Source organism: Carettochelys insculpta, chromosome 1 (genome assembly GCF_033958435.1).
Source record: "Carettochelys insculpta isolate YL-2023 chromosome 1, ASM3395843v1, whole genome shotgun sequence".
Classification (NCBI taxonomy): Eukaryota; Metazoa; Chordata; order Testudines; family Carettochelyidae; genus Carettochelys; species Carettochelys insculpta.
In genome coordinates this window covers 193,603,169-193,622,896 of record NC_134137.1, presented here as the reverse complement: position 1 = coordinate 193,622,896, position 19,728 = coordinate 193,603,169, and the positions used below count along the sequence as shown (strand labels likewise).

Genomic DNA, 19,728 nt, shown 5'->3' with positions numbered 1-19,728 from the left:
TTACTATGAGTGTATACAAAGGGTTAATGGACAGATTGATAGGTTCATTCAAGACAATGTCTGCACTGCCCCTGAAGCAGGTGTTTGAGTGGGATGTTGTCCAGGTTTGCCGGAGGGAAGGCAACAGGTCTTTATGGCAGAGAAGAGACAAGGTCAGAAACTGCAGCAAAAAGGTGGGTGGTTGTCAGCTCTGCAGCACTGATTCACCCCTGGGATGCAAACCATATCACTGGAAACCCCTTTCTCCATGCCACAGGCAATGTAGCACCCACCGTCTCTCTGCTTGGCGTGTGATTTTCAGGTGGGGCTTGAACCTGTTGTGGGTATTGTTCTCATTTGTCCTTTTTAGTGGCACTGGAAAGGAATTTTTTTTCCCCTTACCCACATGTTGGCTTCAGTGGAGTTTTTCTTTTCATTTTCCCCACAGCGGCTTTCAGAACAACCTGTTAGGGTGAGGAGAAGGAGGGGTAGGCTATATATTGCAACTTATTTTGCAAGTGTGGGGTGGATGTCCAGGGCAGGTGCTCCCTAGGGAAGGCATCCAGTGACCACATGGCCTGGTAAAGGGATGAAAAAGGAAATGCTGGTTAAAGGAACGGAACAGTAGGGGTGTTGGAGCTCCTGTGGTTGTAACCTATCTGCACCCTCCTGGCCGTGTCTACACTAGCCCCAAACTGGCCATTTCTAAGTTTACTAATGAAGCGCTGAAATACACATTCAGCACTTCATTAGCATGCGGGCAGCCGCAGCACTTCGAAATTAATGTGCCTCGCCGCCACGCGGCTCGTCCCGACAGAGCTCCTTTTCGAAAGGACCCCGCCTACTTCGAAGTCCCCTTATTCCCATCTGCTCATAGGAATAAGGGGGCTTCAAAGTAGGCGGGGTCCTTTCGAAAAGGAGCCCCGTCAGGATGAGCTGCGCGGCGGCAAGCCGCATCAATTTCGAAGCGCCGCAGCCGCCCACATGCTAATGAAGCGCTGAATATGTATTTCAGCGCTTCATTAGTAAACTTCGAAATGGCCATTTGCATGGCCATTTCGAAGTTTGGGGCTAATGTAGACACGGCCCCTGTGAGGGGTGGGATCTACTTTGAAAAGGAGGGGAAGCTGGTGGTGCAAGCTCCCCTGGTAATTACAGAATAAACAGGGGGCTACCTACACTAATCACTTTTATCTGGTGGGCCCAGACATCTAATAATAGAGTTGTGGTCTGGTAGAATCCATGTCTCTTGGCCTTCTTTTAGCATAGCCAGACAATAGATGCATTCAGAAAATGTTTAACAATTTCATTGGCTTAAATGACAACAAGATCAAAAAGAATCAAATTTCATACTCTCATTGCAGTTTTTTTACTCTTGGTATTAGCATAACACGGGAACCAACACAACACTCTGTCCATGATCTTTGACTATGACGTGAAAATATTTTGAGATGTAGGCTCATCTTAATATTTAAAGATCGGGGCAGGGGTTTATAGTTTTTTATCAAGTGAGAATGTATTTTCTTGAAATCTCTGAGCCAAGTTCTTTGCTAGTACAGCATTGTTCACTTCATTAGAGTCACTAAGTAGTAGAGAATTTAACCCTCCATCTTTTCTGCAAAAATACTGCAGGAATCTAAATGCAGACACTTCTCAGCTTAGGTAACCCCTAAAGAGGCTTTAAGGATGGAGTTTTAATACAGGTTGCACCTCCCTGGTGTGGCACTGTTGGAACCTGACCAGTCCCGAACAAGAGAAGTTGTTGTACCGGGGAGGAGCCCTGCTTCTGGCCCCCAAGCCCACTGCCTGCTTCCTGGGTTGCTGGGCTCTGGCTCCTGCTGCAGGACTCCAGCCCTGGCTTTGCATGCTGTGGGCTGCTGTGGGGCTCCTGCTTCACTACTGCACTCCCTGAGGCTGCTGTGGAGCTGCCACAGGGTTCCAGCCCAAGCCCCATGCTACTGCAGGCTGTTCTGGGGTCTGGTCCTAGCCCCACACTCCCCGGGAATGCTGTGGGGCTCCAGTCACAGCCTGCTGCCCATGGGGGTGTGGCTCTGGCCACATTTGTCACGAGCTGCCTGGGGCTGCCACAGCGCTCTGGCCTCAGTCCCGCACGGCCCCTAGCCAGACTCACAAACCTGTTGCCCCTGGTCCTGGCTGGTCCTCCTGCCCTTAGGCTCCCAGGATCTCTGGTCTAAAGGCATCCATGGTCTGGCAGGACCACGGATGTTGCTGGACCAGAGAATGCCAGTTTGTGGAGCTGCAGCCTGTATTAAGTGGTAGAGAAAGTCAGAGTTTGTCTTCAGATTCAAAACAAACTGCAGCATTTGAAAATGTTTCTGTGTTCATTGTTTGAGTATTATATTCTGTCACTGGTGCAGGGTGAGCTGTATCCTGGACCCCTCTTGTGCCTGAGAGCAACCCTTTTGAGTCCCCCATGCCAGGCTCTGTGCCTTTACTTCTGGAGCCAGAATTCTACACTTCCCACACTTTGACCAGTGAGCTGTGGGCTAGAGTACCTTGTATATCAATCATGCTTCCCCAGTTGGGTCAACCAGAATCCGCACCTGCACCTTTTGTGACTCTTTGACCTGTGCGGAACAGTGACTTCTTTATAACCTCACTGTTTGTTTTATTTCAAACCAAAGTATTGTGTAATCCTAAGAGAAGGAATAAACCATTTTTAAATAGCAATATGTAGAATCCTCTCATTCCAAGAGGTTTGCTACGTAGGCAAGCCTCCTATCCCAGTTCCTACTAACTGGCGTGGTCTTGGGGTCAGTCTGCTTGTCTTCCCCTGCTTGAAGGAGTACATCCTTTTCCATTTAATTCTGAGTCGTGTCTTCCCAAGCTTGGACCCTTTTAGACAAAGTTGTTCCATTGACTTAACAGTGGGCAGGAGGTGGGACAGCAGAGTGAAGGGGTCTTGTATTAGCTCTTAAGTGGTGATACAAAGGTAGCTTTCTAATGTCGTCTGCTTCCTGCTTGTTTTTTCAGCAACCTGCTTGTGAATAATATGGGACCTGCTGTTATATTTAATTAATATTGTTACGTCTGTTTGAGTGCTTGTTATTTTCTGTATGACTACAAGGGGTCAATAGCACATGCACAGGAAAATGGACAATAACTTTAGATAGGGTTTCTTAAAGGACAATGCTGGCATTATTTGCTTTCAAATTTTACCTCTAACCATGCTCAGCTGAACAGTCCAGTTAGTAGGTACGGGGCAGGGCGTCCATTCAGCATTGAGGTGGGTAAAAGGACGATATAATCCCTGAAGAACTGAAGGGAGAAAGGCAGACTGCTTGGATCAGACTGAATCACAGTCCTCAGAGGTAGGGTGTCAGGGTTAAGGTAGATCTACTTATGCCTTTAGGTAAGATTAATATGTGGCTACTGTGATATATGTAATATATGTATGTAATATATGTGGCACATATATTAATATATGTGACAGCTGTATGCAAATAGAAGGTTTTGAAAATGCAAATGTATGCTCATTTGCATATTCACTCCCCAGCAGAGGCTGCTGCTGGCAGAAAAAAAAGCAATGTAAACCTAACTCTGCCGGCAACACCCGCCCTTTGTCGGCAGCCTCTTACGCCTGATTTTTTCCAGACATAAGAGGCTGCCGACAAAGGTGGAGAGGGTTCGCCAGCAGAACCACGTTTGCACTGCTTTTTTTCTGTTGGCAGCAGCCTCTGCCAGCAAGCGAATATGCAAATGACCACTCATTTTCATTTTTGAGACCTCCCATTTGCCTACTGCTACCGCCAGTTTGGGTCAGTGTAACCGTAGCCTGTGTGTATTCTGTCTGTTGAGTTAACCCAACATTTCTCTGTCTCTGCTTTCTTCCTATTCTTGGGATTAAACAATATGTCTGTTTTGAGAAAGTCGTTTGGAGTCACTGTGTACATCTTTTGGTCACAGGATCCTGAAGTAAACAGAACACAGCTGGATATGCTGAGTAACTAGGGTTAGTATGCAGGGGTGCTGCACCCGAGGAACCTGTTCTGAAAGTGAAAGAATCAGGAGATTGCACTCAGGGAGACAGAAAGATCTGGGGCTGTCATTTGAAAAGGCTCACTCAGACTAAGGAGGGGTCAAAGGTGCAGCTGGCCCAGAACTGACATTGCTCCTGAGCTTGTAAAAACCCCAGTAACCAGGACAAAATACAGTAGTTGTATGTAGTTACAGAGCAGCCCCATTTCCCTGTCACCTGCATTCGGTCCTTTCTCTTACTGCAGCTACCTGAAAAAATTGTAAAGATTAAAATAAAAAATATTTTCCAATTTTTTTCACTGCAGCATCATATTTAGAGAGAGAGAGTCAAAAAGGCAGTATTCTACCTCAGAAAGAACTCCAGAGACACAAAGATAGGTGAGTACTGAAAACCAGGTGTACACAGCCAGGTTCCAGTTTGGGGAAGATAGCTGATATGGTGCTATAACTATTACAGGCTCCTACATCTGGGGAGCACAGTGCAAGATTTGGGTGCAAAGCTGGGTGTTAGGGGAAGGGCTGCTTACAACATCCCCACTTTATCTGTTCATAAGCAACATTAAAAATATGGCTTTGGGTTTTTTTTTTTTCCTAAAGTCCTTTGAACTCCTGCTGCTTCCTAGCATTGGTTTGCTTTGCTTTTTGATGCACGTAAGACTGCTTCTGTATTCCGTTTGATAGCTGAGTAGATTCTTGGGAACAGACAGGTATATGCAAGTTTGCAAAGCATTGTGTGCACTAAGAGCAGTGCATCAAGTATGGTTATTGTGTCTGGCCATGCTAACATTCTAATAATAGAAAGGAAGGGCTTGGAAATCCACTGTGGCATTTCCCAAGAAGGGGAATTTGCAGAGCTTTAACGTTTACTGGTTTTTTCCCCCCAACTAATTGTGTGTGCTTTTCTTTCACTTCATGTTTAAGATTAAAATAAATTGAACATTGTTATTTACAGTTCTTCCTTTGAACAAACCAAAGTATTCTCAATGAAGAAAGAAAACGTTGCTACTGGCAGTGTAAGAATTTTATAAATTACCCTTTGTAGTTTTTTATATACAGGTTGCTAGCACCATCTCTAAAGAGTTCCTGTCATGGCCTGTTATAAGAACTCTTTTTCAGTTATTTGTAGCTTGCCAAACGTTAACTATTAGTTGGAAATTTTCCGTACTGCACCTGCCTCAAAGTGAACGTTTTGGGAAGAATTCAGCCCTATAGTTCAATTGTTTAAGTCGGGGGCTAGAGAAAAAGATGTTTTGCCCACTTTAGCAGTAATTCTGGTGACCCCTTCTTTGAAAAGTTCTAATGCTACTATATTTTAGAGCAGGGGCTTGAAATTTGGCAAGAGGGTGATCTTTCTTTCAGGGATTTTTATTTTGTGGTCACTATGAAAATCTGCCCATATTTGATCAAGTTACAAGCCTCTGCAAATCACATTAAGTGGTCTAGATTTGAACAGCGTAACGTAAATACGGTCAGCAGCTCTCATTATTTAGTGAGGTCAAAACAAATAATAAAACAATGCTTATTAAGTGAGCACCATTGAGGCTACCTGAATAAGAGTGAGGTTCTACGGAAAAAAAGTTCCCTCTTATTATGCAATTAATGATTGCACTATAATGCATTCACAAAAAGGCAGCAAGTTGTGGATGCTTAGGCAACATTAAATCTGGAATTCTGTAACAGTTTTATACTTGATTTTGCAGCCTTAATGTTGTGTCTAGCATGTATTATAGTTATTCCTTCATGAAAATTAATAATTTTTATTATAATGGAAACAAAAGTTTCTGGGGAAAAATAGATTATTGGAGATTGAAAACATGACTGCATGAGGTTAAATTATTGGATTTAATAAATTATAGGAATGTCTGAATGAAGTTAGTATATTCAGTTCATTTTCTGTAATTTGCCTTTCACAGTTACCATTTTAGTAACTCATGTACTTCTCTTGTGTTTAGATAAAAATGTCCATTATTGTGAAATACCTTCAAGTGTTTGGCTGGCTGTGGGTGTGGCTAACCATAGCTGCTTACGTAGGACAAAATGCAGTAGCTGTAGGACAAAATCTGTGGCTTAGCACCTGGTCAGCTGAAGAAGAAAGAAGTAAAGATCTCACAGAGTGGAAAAGTTTAAGAAACAATAAACTTGGTGTTTATGGGTTTTTGGGATTGATACAAGGTAAGGCCAAAGATAAAAGACTTTATTTTGTCCACATGTACAAAGCTTGGTTGCCAGATGTGTAATATAAAGACAAACTGTAGTGGTTATTCTGTAGTCAGATATGTGTATAGCAGCAAAGTAGAATAATTTCACTGGGGTGTGGGAAGTGATAGGAAGAAAGGATCAAGCTAAGGAACTGTAAAGTGAAGGAATGATTAAAAAGGCAGTTTAGAGTAATTTGTAATATTGCTGTCCTTGGAACCAAGTCAATATTCTCGCATGAACAGATGCACATTTTTTAGCCAATGAAGTGTTACTGTTTTTGTTGGGTTAGATGTGAGTGGTTGTGTCATGGCTAGCACTAATGGAAATCACACACACCTGTTAATAGTAGAGTAGACTTGCTCATAAAGGGTTAAAATGAATTCACAAAATGAGAACAACATATGTAAAACGAAATGTTATAGTGAACCTACCAGGCTGAAGTGTGATGCCTTTGGGGGAAAAAAACTGATAGAAATGTTCATTCATCTATTTTAAGGTCTTTTGGTCTGCTATGGTGCATACGTGCTTACTCAGGGATCGCTCTGTGCATCGCGGGCATTGCATAATCAGATGTTAGACAACGTGCTACATCTCCCCCTTCAGTACTTTGAAACTAATCCAGTAGGTCAGATCATCAGTAGATTCACAAAGGTAAATAAAAAACAATGAAAAACATGTCTACATTCTTTAGAAAATGTACAGTAAAGAACTACAACTTGAATGCCAGAGTAATACCAGGTGCTAGTTTCAGTACAGAAAGAGGCCTATGCAAATACCACAGAATAATTTCCTGCAGAAATCATTAGCACCAGTATTTTTTCTCAGCTGAAGCCCTTTAATATTGTTCTTGTACATGATAATTGGGCATGCATCCCTCAGAGCACAGTCCTGTAACTTAAAGGCGTTAGGATGAGTTGAACTCAGTCTAGTTTTAAAAGATAATATTTTTTGTATCTTGTTAATTTATTGCTACTTGATATAAAAGATTACAGACAAACTGTTTTGAGTGGACATTAAGTGCAAAATTCAAGCTCTCGAGGTTAAGAGCCCATCCCTTGGTCCAGTACTATTTTCTGTGCTCTTTTGAGTGCATGACTTTGCAACCTTAACATTTGCCTTTTTTTCTTTTTTATATGTACTGTCTTACATTTTAAAAAAACAAACAAAATAATTTGTATAATTATAATGTTCCTGCCATCACTGCAGTTTGAACCCATAAGCTTCAGCACTGCCTAGAGATGTTTACTACTTGAGCTGAAAGATGGTGTGCAGTTGCCGGTAGGCTGCTATCTTCTGTGGACTGAACCTTAGGAGGATGCATATTGCACAGAAACAAACAACATAATCATGCACTTAGATTTGGTAGCTTCTTTCAGGGAGGCAATGTGGCTGAGTAAATGAAACTTGGATCTGTCATATGAGAAACAGGGTTTTGTTCCCAGCTTTGGTAAGCCCTTGATTACTAATACATTACAAAAGGAACAAAAATAACAGGAGTGCATAGAAAAGTTCAGAGTTGAATTCATGGTGTCTCGATCCCACGCTTACCTGCCTTTTCTTGGCATTTTGAAAGGGGAAAACAGCAATAGTTGCCACTACGAATTTGTCTGTGGCGGTTCAGTTGGGCATGCTGTGCTACAGCAAACACTAGCCAACTATGAAACAACTGGCATTTTAGCAACAACCTCTAACGAAGTCTACTGGGAAGAGTTTAGATAGGAAAAATCAAATGATTGTATTTAGTTGTAGTATTAGACAGACTACAATATGTTAAATTAATCTGTTGTATATCAGTACATCACCAGAATTCTTCCCCAACAATTTTTGCTGCAGTAAAAGGATTTTCGTTGTTTGATTTCAGAGTCAAGATGATTTCTTGAGAAATGCATACAGTTTTACTAAGGAGATATTAAAACTAATATTTGTGTGTAATTTCACAGGACGTGCTTACTGTTGATCTGCGCTTTCATTACTACTTACGGACCTGGTTAAACTGTACACTGGATGTTATTGGAACCATTTTAGTGATCATTTCTGCTTCACCGCTCTTCATACTGGTAGTTATTCCCCTTGGATATCTGTATTTTATTATCCAGGTAAGTTGGTTAAACTTTTATAACAAGAGATACCGTGTGTGTGTGTGTGTGTGCGCGTGCGCGCAAGAGAGAGAGAAAGAGAGAGAAAGAAAAAATCATTATTAAGCAATATCTAAATCATTTAGGGATAAATTATAAACCTATCTGAAAAGCCAAAGTAGAAACCTAAAAGTGATACATTTTATTATTTTGTCACAGCACACAATTTTTAAAGCTGATTGAAAAAGATCCTCTGGCTTTTCAGAAGCACCCAAAGATATATATTTTGAATGTTTTCCACAATAATGCCTGTCTTTTTGTCAGTGACTTCCTTTTTTTCCTGCCTACATTTTTTTTCTCCAATGATTTGTTATATTGTAGGCCCTCTAAGAAAACCAATTTTATGACAAAAATAGGCATGTGATATGGGAAGATTAAGAATCAGGCAAAACTGAACAACATGCACAGATAATTGTAGGCCTAGCTTACTTCAAGACCATACATAGTACAGATGTGAATTTTAGCATTGAGGGAAAAGGAAATCCTTTAACTAAATTTCAAGTCTTATTTTAATGTATCAGAAAAACTGTCCTTTGAAACATTGGGTTTCCCATCTCCACTCCAGGCTCTGTTGATATTAGACACGTTCATAATGTAGGCTATGCTAATATATACAAATGAGGGGACAGAGTGGCTACGAACCTTAGATCAGAGTTGAGAATATGCATAATTATATTGGTAAAATTTAAGGTGGAGCCTTCATTTGAAGGTAAGTTAAGAAATTCCAATATAAAGCTTAGTTTATCTTAGTGACAGTGTTGGAGGGCTCCAACCAGGTGGCAGTTTTCGAAATGTCACTTCACTTACTGCTAGTAGTTTACATGCCTGGTTATTATGCAAATACAAGCATTGTTCACCATCTGAAATAAAAAAAATATTTGTAAAGTTCTATGCTCAAATTGTTCGACCTTTTTATTATAATGTGCAAATAATCCACATATTGGACTCAAGAGTTCAAAACTGTTTGAAACTTGTTTTTGAATCTTTTCCCAACATATGCAGCAACTTAGAATCTGTCCCTTTTATATCTTGTTTCCTTAGCGATACTACATAGCTAGTTCACGACAAATCCGACGATTAGTTAGAGCATCACACGCGCCTGTGATCTCCCACTTCAGTGAAACTCTCCAAGGACTGCCTACAATCCGAGCATTCGAACACCAGGAAAGATTCATTAGAGAAAATAAAGATGTGGTCAATGAGAATTTGGTTTGTTTTTACAACAATGTTATCTCAAACAGGTACTGTATTAACAAACTAGAATTTGCAGAAGTTACTTGTGGCAGCCGAAGTCCTGCTCCAGTTGAAATCTGTGGCTCAAATAATTTAGCCTCAGTGGGAACAGGCTCTCTAAGAGATGAAAATAAGCCTGAATGTGTGTAAGAACTGTGAATTATTCAGCACTCTTTGCACTGGCTTCATGGTTTGTATCTAGGCAATGAGATACACTGTCCTCTTGGTGCAGGGATCTAATTAGTTTATATGAGACAGCAATGCTTGCTCTGAGTTGAAAATATTCTGTAACAGTAAAGTCTTAAAGTCTTAACAGCTGCTTGAAGTGGAGAATTATAACAAAATTATATAGAGAAAATTGATAGATACAATTGGAAAGTGCATATTTCATGAACACTTCAGTGTTTCTCACATTAAAAAGAGAATATGTGATTTAAAAAGCTGAATTTTAGAAAAGTTAATGCCCCCTTGTTTCAAGTATTTTGGCTGACTTTGTTAGAATGATATGTTTTTCAGAATGTTGAAAGTGTTAGGCACATAGGTTGTTGACTTGATCGGGCTTCATACTTCATCAGGGAAATGGACTTAGATCCTCCAAATGTTCATTTCCGGATGTTAACATGAGGTGTGTTTTAAGGTGTACAGATTTAGTAAAGAGTGTAATATTTTTTTCCATGTCAACACTGAAACAATAAGAATGAAATCCTGGTTCCATTAAAGTCAACAGTAGTTTTGACATTAACTTCAATGGGGCAAAAATTGTATCGTGCCCCACCATAAAATATGTGTGCAAACTTAAAGCTAGATTCAGTCTTATTTGTGGAGTTGCTGTCTGTTTGTATGGAATGGGAAGAGGTCTTGCATAAGCGAGAAAGCACTGGACTGTTCCATTTCTGCCACTGATTGGTTACGTAATCCTGGGCAAATCACTTACCCACTCTGTGCCCTCAGTTTCCACACCTTTAAAATGGTGATAATGATACTTCTTTATAAAGCACGTTGATGAAAAGTGCTGTTAGAGCTAGTTGTTTAATACATTAGCAAAGTTCCATAGTACAGATTCTTTAGATAAGTCCTTTGTTTTGTTTTTTTTTTGTTTCCATTAACTACAGGTGGTTGGCTGTCCGACTTGAATTTCTAGGGAACCTGACGGTTTTCTTTGCTGCCTTGTTTGCGGTCCTGACTGGAAATAAAATTAATTCATCTACAGTGGGTTTATCTATATCATATGCACTAAATGTGAGTGATAGCAAAGTTTTGATGTTTCCACAATATTTTATATGGAAGGCAAGAATGACTGGGGTAAAATTTGGTAGGCCAAAGTCTTCACAGTTACTTACACCTGTGGAATTTATAATCTCACAGATGTTACTGAGCAGAATGTCCTCTCATTACTACATGCTTATCTATGAATTTACACTAATTTTGGAAGTGTATATAGAATTAACAGTTCATATATTGACAGATTTAAATGCAACAATGGTATATTGGAATATTTTGATATTTTGCTACTTTGGAGGAGGGAAGTAATCTAACCAATGGCATTCATGTTTTCAGATGTTGCTTTTTAGTTCTGTTGCACTAGTGTAATGCTGCAGTATTCAGGTTGCCATCATTGCAAGCAGGAGGTTGATTGAAAAATTAGTTTTGTAGTATTGAATGTTAATAGAAATGTTTCTACTGTCCTTATGTTATGAAAAAAGTGGTACAGTTGGGACCATATTTGACGTGCATGTCACTTTTAATAAGGACAAGAGAGATAATAAAACCTAATTATTTTAAGAGTTTTCAAAACCCAAGATAAATCCAAACATCCACTTTATCTTGATAATTTGGTGTGTATTTTCCTGTGTACCTGTGTACTTTCCCTCTTTGTCTATCCTGTGGTCTAAAATCTTTGAGGTAAAGTGCCGCAGAAATTTATAGCACTGTACACATGAAGATAATATGGCTACTGCAAAACTCTATACCTGCTGAGATCTGAATTCAGTGCATATACAACACAACTCATATGCAAAAGAATGCATCAACACAGGAAAGGGTACTTAATTTCCTGTATGCCTTATCACCGAAACTTAGGCATCTTAATTTGAGGATCACAGCTCTGAACTCAGGTCTTTGCAGACAGGTGTATCACCAACAAGCTTTCAGTAATTTTAATTTGTTGATTTAAACTTTAATTATATACAGTTTATGGGATCTTAGTGCATACATTTTTTTGTTAAAAAGCCTTTAGGTTCATATTTAAATATTCTTATATGAGAAGAAAATTTAGCCTAGATGACTAGTTCATTCACCCACTACTTCTTATCAGTTAGATTACAGTTTAATTTCTAGTTCCGATATGTAATGTACAATGTCTTAGAATAGCTAAAGTAGCCCGATTTTATATTGCTGTAACTGAGCATGTCTTTTCACACTCATCACATGGCAACTGTGAGAATTCACATATAAAATTAGTGCCTGTTGCATAACTTGCAGATATTGTACTAGGCAGCACAAACACTTGCAAAAGTAGCTCCTCAGTGCTTAAGGATAGAAGTGACACTATGGACCAGATACTCAGGTGTATTGCACCTGCTTTTCCACTCTGCTAACATAGTTGTGTAAGTAGCCATTGGAGGTGTGGCCTCATGTATAGGGTATACGTCAACAGCATGCAGAGAAAACAGGGATTTGCCATACTTCATCTTTCCATAAGTGTAACACAGATGGGGATCTTGGGTTCTGGGGGAAAATGGGATAGTCAGGATGCCCTGCACCCTACATCAGGGGAGGGGAACCTTTCTTCTGTCACTTTGCATGGAGGACCACCATGCCCCCCTCCCCGACCCAGCTACACAGACACACAGAGCAGGGTGAGATGGCTTCTGCCTCCTGGGGCCCACTGCAGGGCTAATGAAATTTAGCAACAGGCCAGACTCAGCCCACAGTCCTAGGTTCCCTACCTCTGCCCTACACTGAGCTTGAGCTACTTTTTCTAACACAGCACATGATGGAAGAAGTGCTCAGAGCAGCATTGTGATCTGTCCAGTGGAAATGGAAGTTTAAAGACACCTTTGCTTAACAATTCTTGACTTATGCTGTGCATCTAACTTTGTTTTGATGCTGTTTCTTGGTATCCATTTCTGAAATATGCTGTTTAGGAAACCCAAGCGTTTTTAATACATTCTGTGGAGTGAATCATAAATTGGAAGGGGCCTCAAGAAATCATTAAGTCCAGTCCACTATGCTGTAGCGGGACCCAGTGAATTGAGACCATCTCATGAATATATCTTTTTTTTTTCAGATAACTCAAACTTTGAATTTCTGGGTGCGAAAAGCATGTGAAATTGAAACTAATGGAGTTTCCATTGAAAGAATTTGTGAATATGAAGAAATGGACAAAGAGGTGAGCATTTTAGAAGACTGAAGATGACCTGAGTACAGGTTGCACCTCCTAAAACCAGCACTCCCTGGTGCGGCAACAAAACTCGTCTGGCAGGAACAGGGGTGATTCTGGACCAGAGAGCTGGGACAGGAGGCCAAGCTGAGCCAGCCTTCTACAGCCCTGTGGGTGTGGCAGAGGTACTAGGGCTGGAGGCAGCAGTGCAAGGATGGGGCACTGGTGTCTTTCAACAGCCATGGCTGCCAGGGACTGCGGGGTGGGGCATGAAAGGAGAAAAATCTGCTGAGGTATAAAAAAGAGAAAGAAGGGCTGGCTTCCCAGAACATCTGTCTCCTCTCTGTTGTCAAAACTCCTCTGTGCTTTGGGCTCCAAACTCCAAGAGTCAGGGCTGCCATTCTCAAATAACACTACTTGGTTCCCATACGGCGCCAAATAGGCTAAAGTGATTCCTGACCTTAGCAAGCTAGGGTTTACTCCTAATATATGTGAGCACTCTGAACAGTGTGTCCTGTGCAAAGTAAGTGGCTTTGAGACACGAATAGAGTTGTCAGAAAGGTACAGATTATACTTTGCTGAGAATAGTAAATATGTAACAAACTGTTAACAACCAGGGCCTGGGAATCCTGAGTCTCTTCCAAACCTCAGACTTGCGAGTTGCTACAATAATTCAGGTACCTAAGGTAGCTCTTTAATGGCATGTCTACGCTACCAAGTTATTCTGGAATAGCTCATTCCAGAGTTATTACTCCAAAATAAGCTATTCCAGAATAACATGCCTAAAGTACAGGGAAGCTCCAAAATAAGCAAAATGTATTCTAAAATTATGTGTCCACACACAATAGAGACTATTTCAGATTAGCGTCCCAAGACAGGCACTTGCAGCCATGTTCTGTGTCTACACAGCAGTATTATTTTGGAATAAGCTATTCCAAAATATTTTATTTTGCAATAATGCTGCTACACAGAGGCTGTGTCTACACTACAGAAATAATGTCAAAGTTGCTTACTTCGAAGTACAACTTCAAAGTAAGCAACTTCAAAGTTGAGAGTCTACACACACCCTACTTCTAAGTTAAACTTTGAAGTAGGGCACTGCTCCATTCCCGGAAATGGAGTAAAGACTTTGAAGTTGCGCTCCTTACTTCAAAGTTAACTTCAAAGTAAGGGAAAATGTATGTGTAGACACTCTACTGGCTACTTTGATGTAGCACCTCACTCTAAAGTTAACTTCAAAGTTAGTTCCTAGTGCAGATGCACCCACAATATAGCATCTGCAGACATAGAGTCTATTTTGAAATAGAACCGTTGGACATGCTGGCTGTGTCTACACTTGCATTCCTCTTTCGAAGGTACATGCAAATGAGGGAAATCAGAAAGTGCAAATGAGGTGCAGATTTACATATCTGGCACCTCATTTGCATATTATTTTGAAAGAAGAAAAGTTGTATAGCTGCAGCTCTTTCAAAAGTAAAACCCGTCTTTGAAAGAAACCTTCTTCCCATAAAAAAAGCAAAGAAGGGTTCTTTCGAAGATGGGGTTTACTTTCGAAAGAGCCACATCTACACAGCGTTTCTTCTTTCAAAAGAACATGCAAATGAGGTGCCAGATATGTAAATCTGCAGCTCATTTTGCATTTTTGATAACCTTCATTTGCATGCCTCTTTTGAAGAGGAATGCAAGTGTAGACGCAGCTGCTTCGGCTTATTTTGAAATAGGCTTTATTCCCTGTCTTAACAGCCCCTATTTGGAAATAGCTATTTCCAAGTAGGTGCTATTGCTCACTGAGGTTATGTCTACACTAGCCCCAAACTTCGAAATGGCCACGCAAATGGCCATTTCGAAGTTTACTAATGAAGCGCTGAAATGCATATTCGGCACTTCATTAGTGTGCGGGCGGCCGCGGCACTTCAAAATTGACGCGCCTCGCCGCTACGTGGCTCGTCCAGACGGGGCTCCTTTTCGAAAGGACCCCGCCTACTTTGAAGTCCCCTTATTCTCATCAGCTCATGGGAATAAGGGGACTTCGAAGTAGGCGGGGTCCTTTCGAAAAGGAGCCCCGTCTGGACGCGCCGCACAGCGGCAAGGAGCGTCAATTTCGAAGTGCTGCAGCCGCCCGCACGCTAATGAAGCGCCGAATATGCATTTCAGCGCTTCATTAGTAAACTTCGAAATGGCTATTTGCGTGGCCATTTCAAAGTTTGGGGCTAGTGTAGACACGGCCTAAGTGAGGTTTACCCAATGCTTTTTTTGTGCTAGTACTTGCAGGTACTAAGTACCTGCACCTCAGCAGCCCTAGGTGAAGGATTGGCTGGATGGGGAGCTGGCTGAGTACTGGAACCTCTTTTTTTTTTTTTTTTACCAAAAAGGCACTGGGTTTACCAATTTTGAATTTATTTCAAAGTAGCAGTTGTGTCAAGCAGACACTAGCATAGTTATAATTTTGCTGTTTAGACCTACCCTAAGTGAACAAGTGTAATTTTTATCTGAGTTTGGTTGCTGAGAATAATTATGTGATTCCTCTGCATGTGGTGAAGCGTTTTTTAATTAAAAATTCTGATGTCCAAGAAGTTGTCGCTTCTCAGGGCATTGGATTGAGTCTGAGTCATGAGGATGTGTTTACTTGTATTTCTAAAATGATGAACAAATTGCATCCAGTATTCTAAGTGGCTTGTAAAAATGTAAAACAGTGCACTGAAACAATGTTAATTTAATTTCAGGCTCCCTGGATAACATCGAAAAGGCCACCAAAGGGCTGGCCCAATAAAGGGATAATAGAGTTCATTAATTTCCAAGCTCGATATAGAACAGATCTTGGTTTAGCCCTACATGATGTCTCCTTTCAAACTGACAGTGAAGAGAAGGTATTGTACATAATACAAGATAATCAAAGATCATTTAGTTAGCCCCTTTCTACATTCAATAGACCTCATGTATAAAAGTATAACAGGAGGAGTCCAAATTAAGATAATTCTTACTAGATATGTAAATAATAAGCTATTAGAATTCATTACACTGTTTTCTAAATGGCTGTACAGGCAATGGAACAAGTATGTTTTAATCTAAGTTTTATTAGTGGCAACATTAGTTAAAAGGAACAGATGCTGAGGTGGTGTAAACTGATGTAGCTCATCTGATTTGACTGCTGATTTACAGCAGCTGAAGAGCTAAACCAAGTCCAAATGCCTCCTGCTAAACTTACGTAGCTGATTTTTTGTAAAATGACTTTTAGTAACCTTTTACTCTCCATTTTCGGAGACCAAAAACAAATGTTTCTGCCCATCTCTTATTTCCGTTTTGTGTGTTACTATGGTAAATGATTACTTGTGTTCCTAATCAGGACAGCAATAACACATTTCCTTTTATTTCTTGTTTGGGCAGCAACCATCTCTAGGTTAGTTTGTCTCCAGAAAAAGTACGAATAGAGTCATGAACCAAAGGAACTATTCATGTGAGGCTCACTAGTATAAGGAAGGGGATCGCGATCTGGCCCTAGATTTCTGCGCTGCAGCTGGGAATGTTAGCTTTTGAGTGGGCACCACCCAACAGGTTTTTTGGGAATTCCTTACTGTCCTCAGAGGAAACTGGACAGACAACATCTTGGCAATGTTTCCCAGCCAAAACCTGAGAGAGTTAAGGAAGACCAGAGTTGGGGCCTAAATCACTGTGCTGTATACAAAGAAGTGGTGTTCTTTTATAATGCATGATATCTCTCTGTAGTCTTTAAAATCACTTGAAAAAAAATTAAAGGTATTAATTGAACAATGGACTGTTTAGTAAACAATTAACTTTTAAACAAGTCTGTCTTGTTCCAGGTTGGAATTGTAGGAAGAACAGGAGCTGGCAAATCAACACTCACAAATTGCTTGTTTAGAATTATAGAGAGAACTGGAGGCAAAATAATTATAGATGGAACTGACATTTCAACTATTGGACTACATGATCTACGTGGCAATCTTAACATTATTCCACAGGTAAAATCTATAGAATAGACACGTCTATTTTATTCAGACATTAGCTATTGCATATTTGCAATGCAATTCTGACTCCTGAAGGGTGAAACTTTAATTAAGGTCCCATTTTGTACGTGTTGACCAAGGAAAAGGCATGAGTATGTTATTACTGGAATTATGGCTAATACTGAAAACTCCAGTTACTCGTTAATTAGTATGCTCCCTGAAAAGAGGCCCTTGGACATAATTAAATAATATTTGGTCATATTGCAAAATCAAAAGTAGTCTTACAGTAAGTGATTTCCATTTAATATTAAGTCCTTATCATCCTAAAGAGCACAAAGCCAAGTCCTCAAAAGGATTTCAGTTTCTTAGAGATGCAAATAGACACCTACTGGGATTTTCAAAACCCTGTATCTGCTTTTGCTTATCTGCCTGTTTATGTGCCGAAATGCCTTTGAAAACTGTTGCATAGTAAATTTAAAGAAAATTAATGGATTTTTTAAAAGCAAACAGTGTTCTTTGCTAACTGTACACATTCTCTTTTTAATGCAGATATTTGAATGTGTTTTCATTCACCAGAGACATAGGATATACTTTTCTCTCTCTTTGTTTTTTTAGGTTTACAGGTGTTAAGTATAACTAGTTTTGCCTTTTCACTCAGATTCCAGATATTACAGTTTAACTTTAAACAGCATTATTTCCAGAATACCCTCATTAAAATCCCAACATTCCTGTGAGCATTTGTTGAAAAACATTGTTTTGATTTTTTTTAAGCTTTGTGATAATATTGCTTAGGCAACTTAATATTTTCTAGGATCCTGTCTTGTTCTCTGGAACCCTCCAGTCTAACTTGGATCCCTTTGGAAAATATTCTGATCATGAGCTGTGGGAGGCATTGGAGTTGTGTGACTTAAAGAATTTTGTCCAGTCACTCCCAAAGAAGCTCCTTCATGAGATTTCAGAAGGTGGTGAAAACCTCAGGTATAACATTTTTAATATCAAGTGGCTGGGTAGTTCTGGTGTACTAACTTGATTTTTTTTCCTTCCGTACTACTACTACATAGGCGTGCTACTTCAGTACTATGACTATGACTATATGACAGCATTCTTACATTTTTTCGTGTCACAAAACATAATTACTCTTGCAAAATACTCTTGTAAAGCAGTTTGTGGTCACCTAGCTAAATAGTGAAATGTAATGGTCATGTTATACAGGAGGCCAGAGCAACTGATCTAATGACCTTTTCTGCTCTTAAAATCTATGATAGTATGTTTGAGAAGTGAACAAATAGTCCAAGGCAGAGAAATGACAACCCCAAAAAGAGTGACTGAAATCAGAGAAGAAAAAGTGACTTTATAAAAAGTAAGAGGAAAAGGGAACAAAACATAACCGAGAGAACACAACTGTATGCACAAAATTATATTTTCTATTTGCTTAGAGTAGTGGAGTAACTGTTAGGTTTCTCTTTACAGTACACTGCTATTTCAAAGATATGCCAGGAAAAGTGACACATTGGCTGTGTCCACACTAGCCCAAAACTTCGAAATTGCCATGCAAATTGCCATTTCAAAGTTTACTAATGAAGCGCTGAAATACATATTCGGCGCCTCATTAGAATGCCAGCAGCTGTGGCACTTCAAAATTGACGCAGCTTGCAGCCACGCGGCTGGTCCAGATGGGGCTCCTTTTCGAAAAGACCCCATCAACTTTGAAATCCCCTTATTCCTACCAGCAGATGGGAATAAGGGGATTTTGAAGTGCCAGGATCCTTTTGAAAAGGAGCCCCGTCTGGACGAGCCACACGGCTGCAAGCTGCGTCAATTTCGAAGTGCTGCAGCTGCTGGCATTCTAATGAGGCGCTGAATATGTATTTCAGCACTTCATTAGTAAACTTTGAAATGGCCATTTGCATGGCCATTTTGAAGTTTTGGGCTAGTGTAGAGACAGCCTTTATGGGACAAAAAAATTGAGTGGAAGAGCCCACGTCATTGACGTCTGCTAAATCTATATATATATATATATATATATATATATATATAAATGCTTGAGAAGCTTTTTAGTAGCAGAATGACAAACCAGTGTTTTAAAAAAGCTGATCAGAAATGGAGAGTTAATAAATTAGAATGTGTCTGCATGCAATGCATAGAATGTGTCTGCATGCAATGCATGGAATGTGTCTGCATGCAATGCATACGAAAAAGGAAAAAAAACAGAATGGAATTTCTGCAGGGGCATGCAACTTTCAAAGACAGCATAAAAGAGCCCTTAAAATGCCTATCCTGAATCAACTCCCATCACTGCAAAACACAAAAATTGAATAATCATCTGTTGTGTATCAGTCCCTTTCAAACTTACTGTTTCCAAACTAGGACATTAATATGGACTTTAGGACTGTATATTAAGTTTTAAAATGGAAATTAGATGCAAATTTGGAATCTGTTTGGAAAGTGAAGGCAGGATTGTGCCTCCAAAGTAGATTGTGTCTGATTTTGCTAACCATTTAAACAAATTATGCTACTTTTTGTTTTCTCTCTGCAAAGTAACCTGATAAAGGAATTATCTCATTTATGGTGGGTGGGAACACAGCAATGCTTTTGCAAAATTATTGAAATGACACCTTTTTTCAAATGTGTTTCAACAGTGTTGGGCAGAGGCAGCTTGTGTGTCTTGCCCGTGCTTTGCTACAGAAGACAAAAATTCTGATCTTAGATGAGGCAACAGCCTCTGTTGATGTGGAAACAGATCACTTAGTGCAGTCCACCATCCGGAGGGCGTTTCACAACTGCACAGTACTAACAATAGCCCACCGATTGCATACAATCATGGATTCTCAAAGGTAAG

The 19,728-nt window shown here is 40.0% G+C and overlaps 1 protein-coding gene across 3 annotated transcripts in view; it reads left to right on the top strand.

The window, feature by feature from the left end:
* The window catches only part of LOC142014678 (ATP-binding cassette sub-family C member 2-like), a 68,209-nt gene that overhangs the window by 47,070 nt on the left and 1,411 nt on the right, over nt 1-19,728 (top strand). For all 3 annotated transcript variants that reach the window (XM_074997652.1, XM_074997641.1, XM_074997658.1), the window contains 12 exons: nt 4,284-4,356; nt 4,931-4,991; nt 5,931-6,150; nt 6,674-6,828; nt 8,118-8,273; nt 9,354-9,553; nt 10,658-10,784; nt 12,835-12,936; nt 15,651-15,794; nt 16,746-16,904; nt 17,701-17,867; nt 19,529-19,723. In XM_074997652.1, the coding sequence (XP_074853753.1) occupies nt 4,284-4,356; nt 4,931-4,991; nt 5,931-6,150; nt 6,674-6,828; nt 8,118-8,273; nt 9,354-9,553; nt 10,658-10,784; nt 12,835-12,936; nt 15,651-15,794; nt 16,746-16,904; nt 17,701-17,867; nt 19,529-19,723 (1,759 nt within the window). The remainder of the gene's footprint in view (nt 1-4,283; nt 4,357-4,930; nt 4,992-5,930; nt 6,151-6,673; nt 6,829-8,117; nt 8,274-9,353; nt 9,554-10,657; nt 10,785-12,834; nt 12,937-15,650; nt 15,795-16,745; nt 16,905-17,700; nt 17,868-19,528; nt 19,724-19,728) is intronic.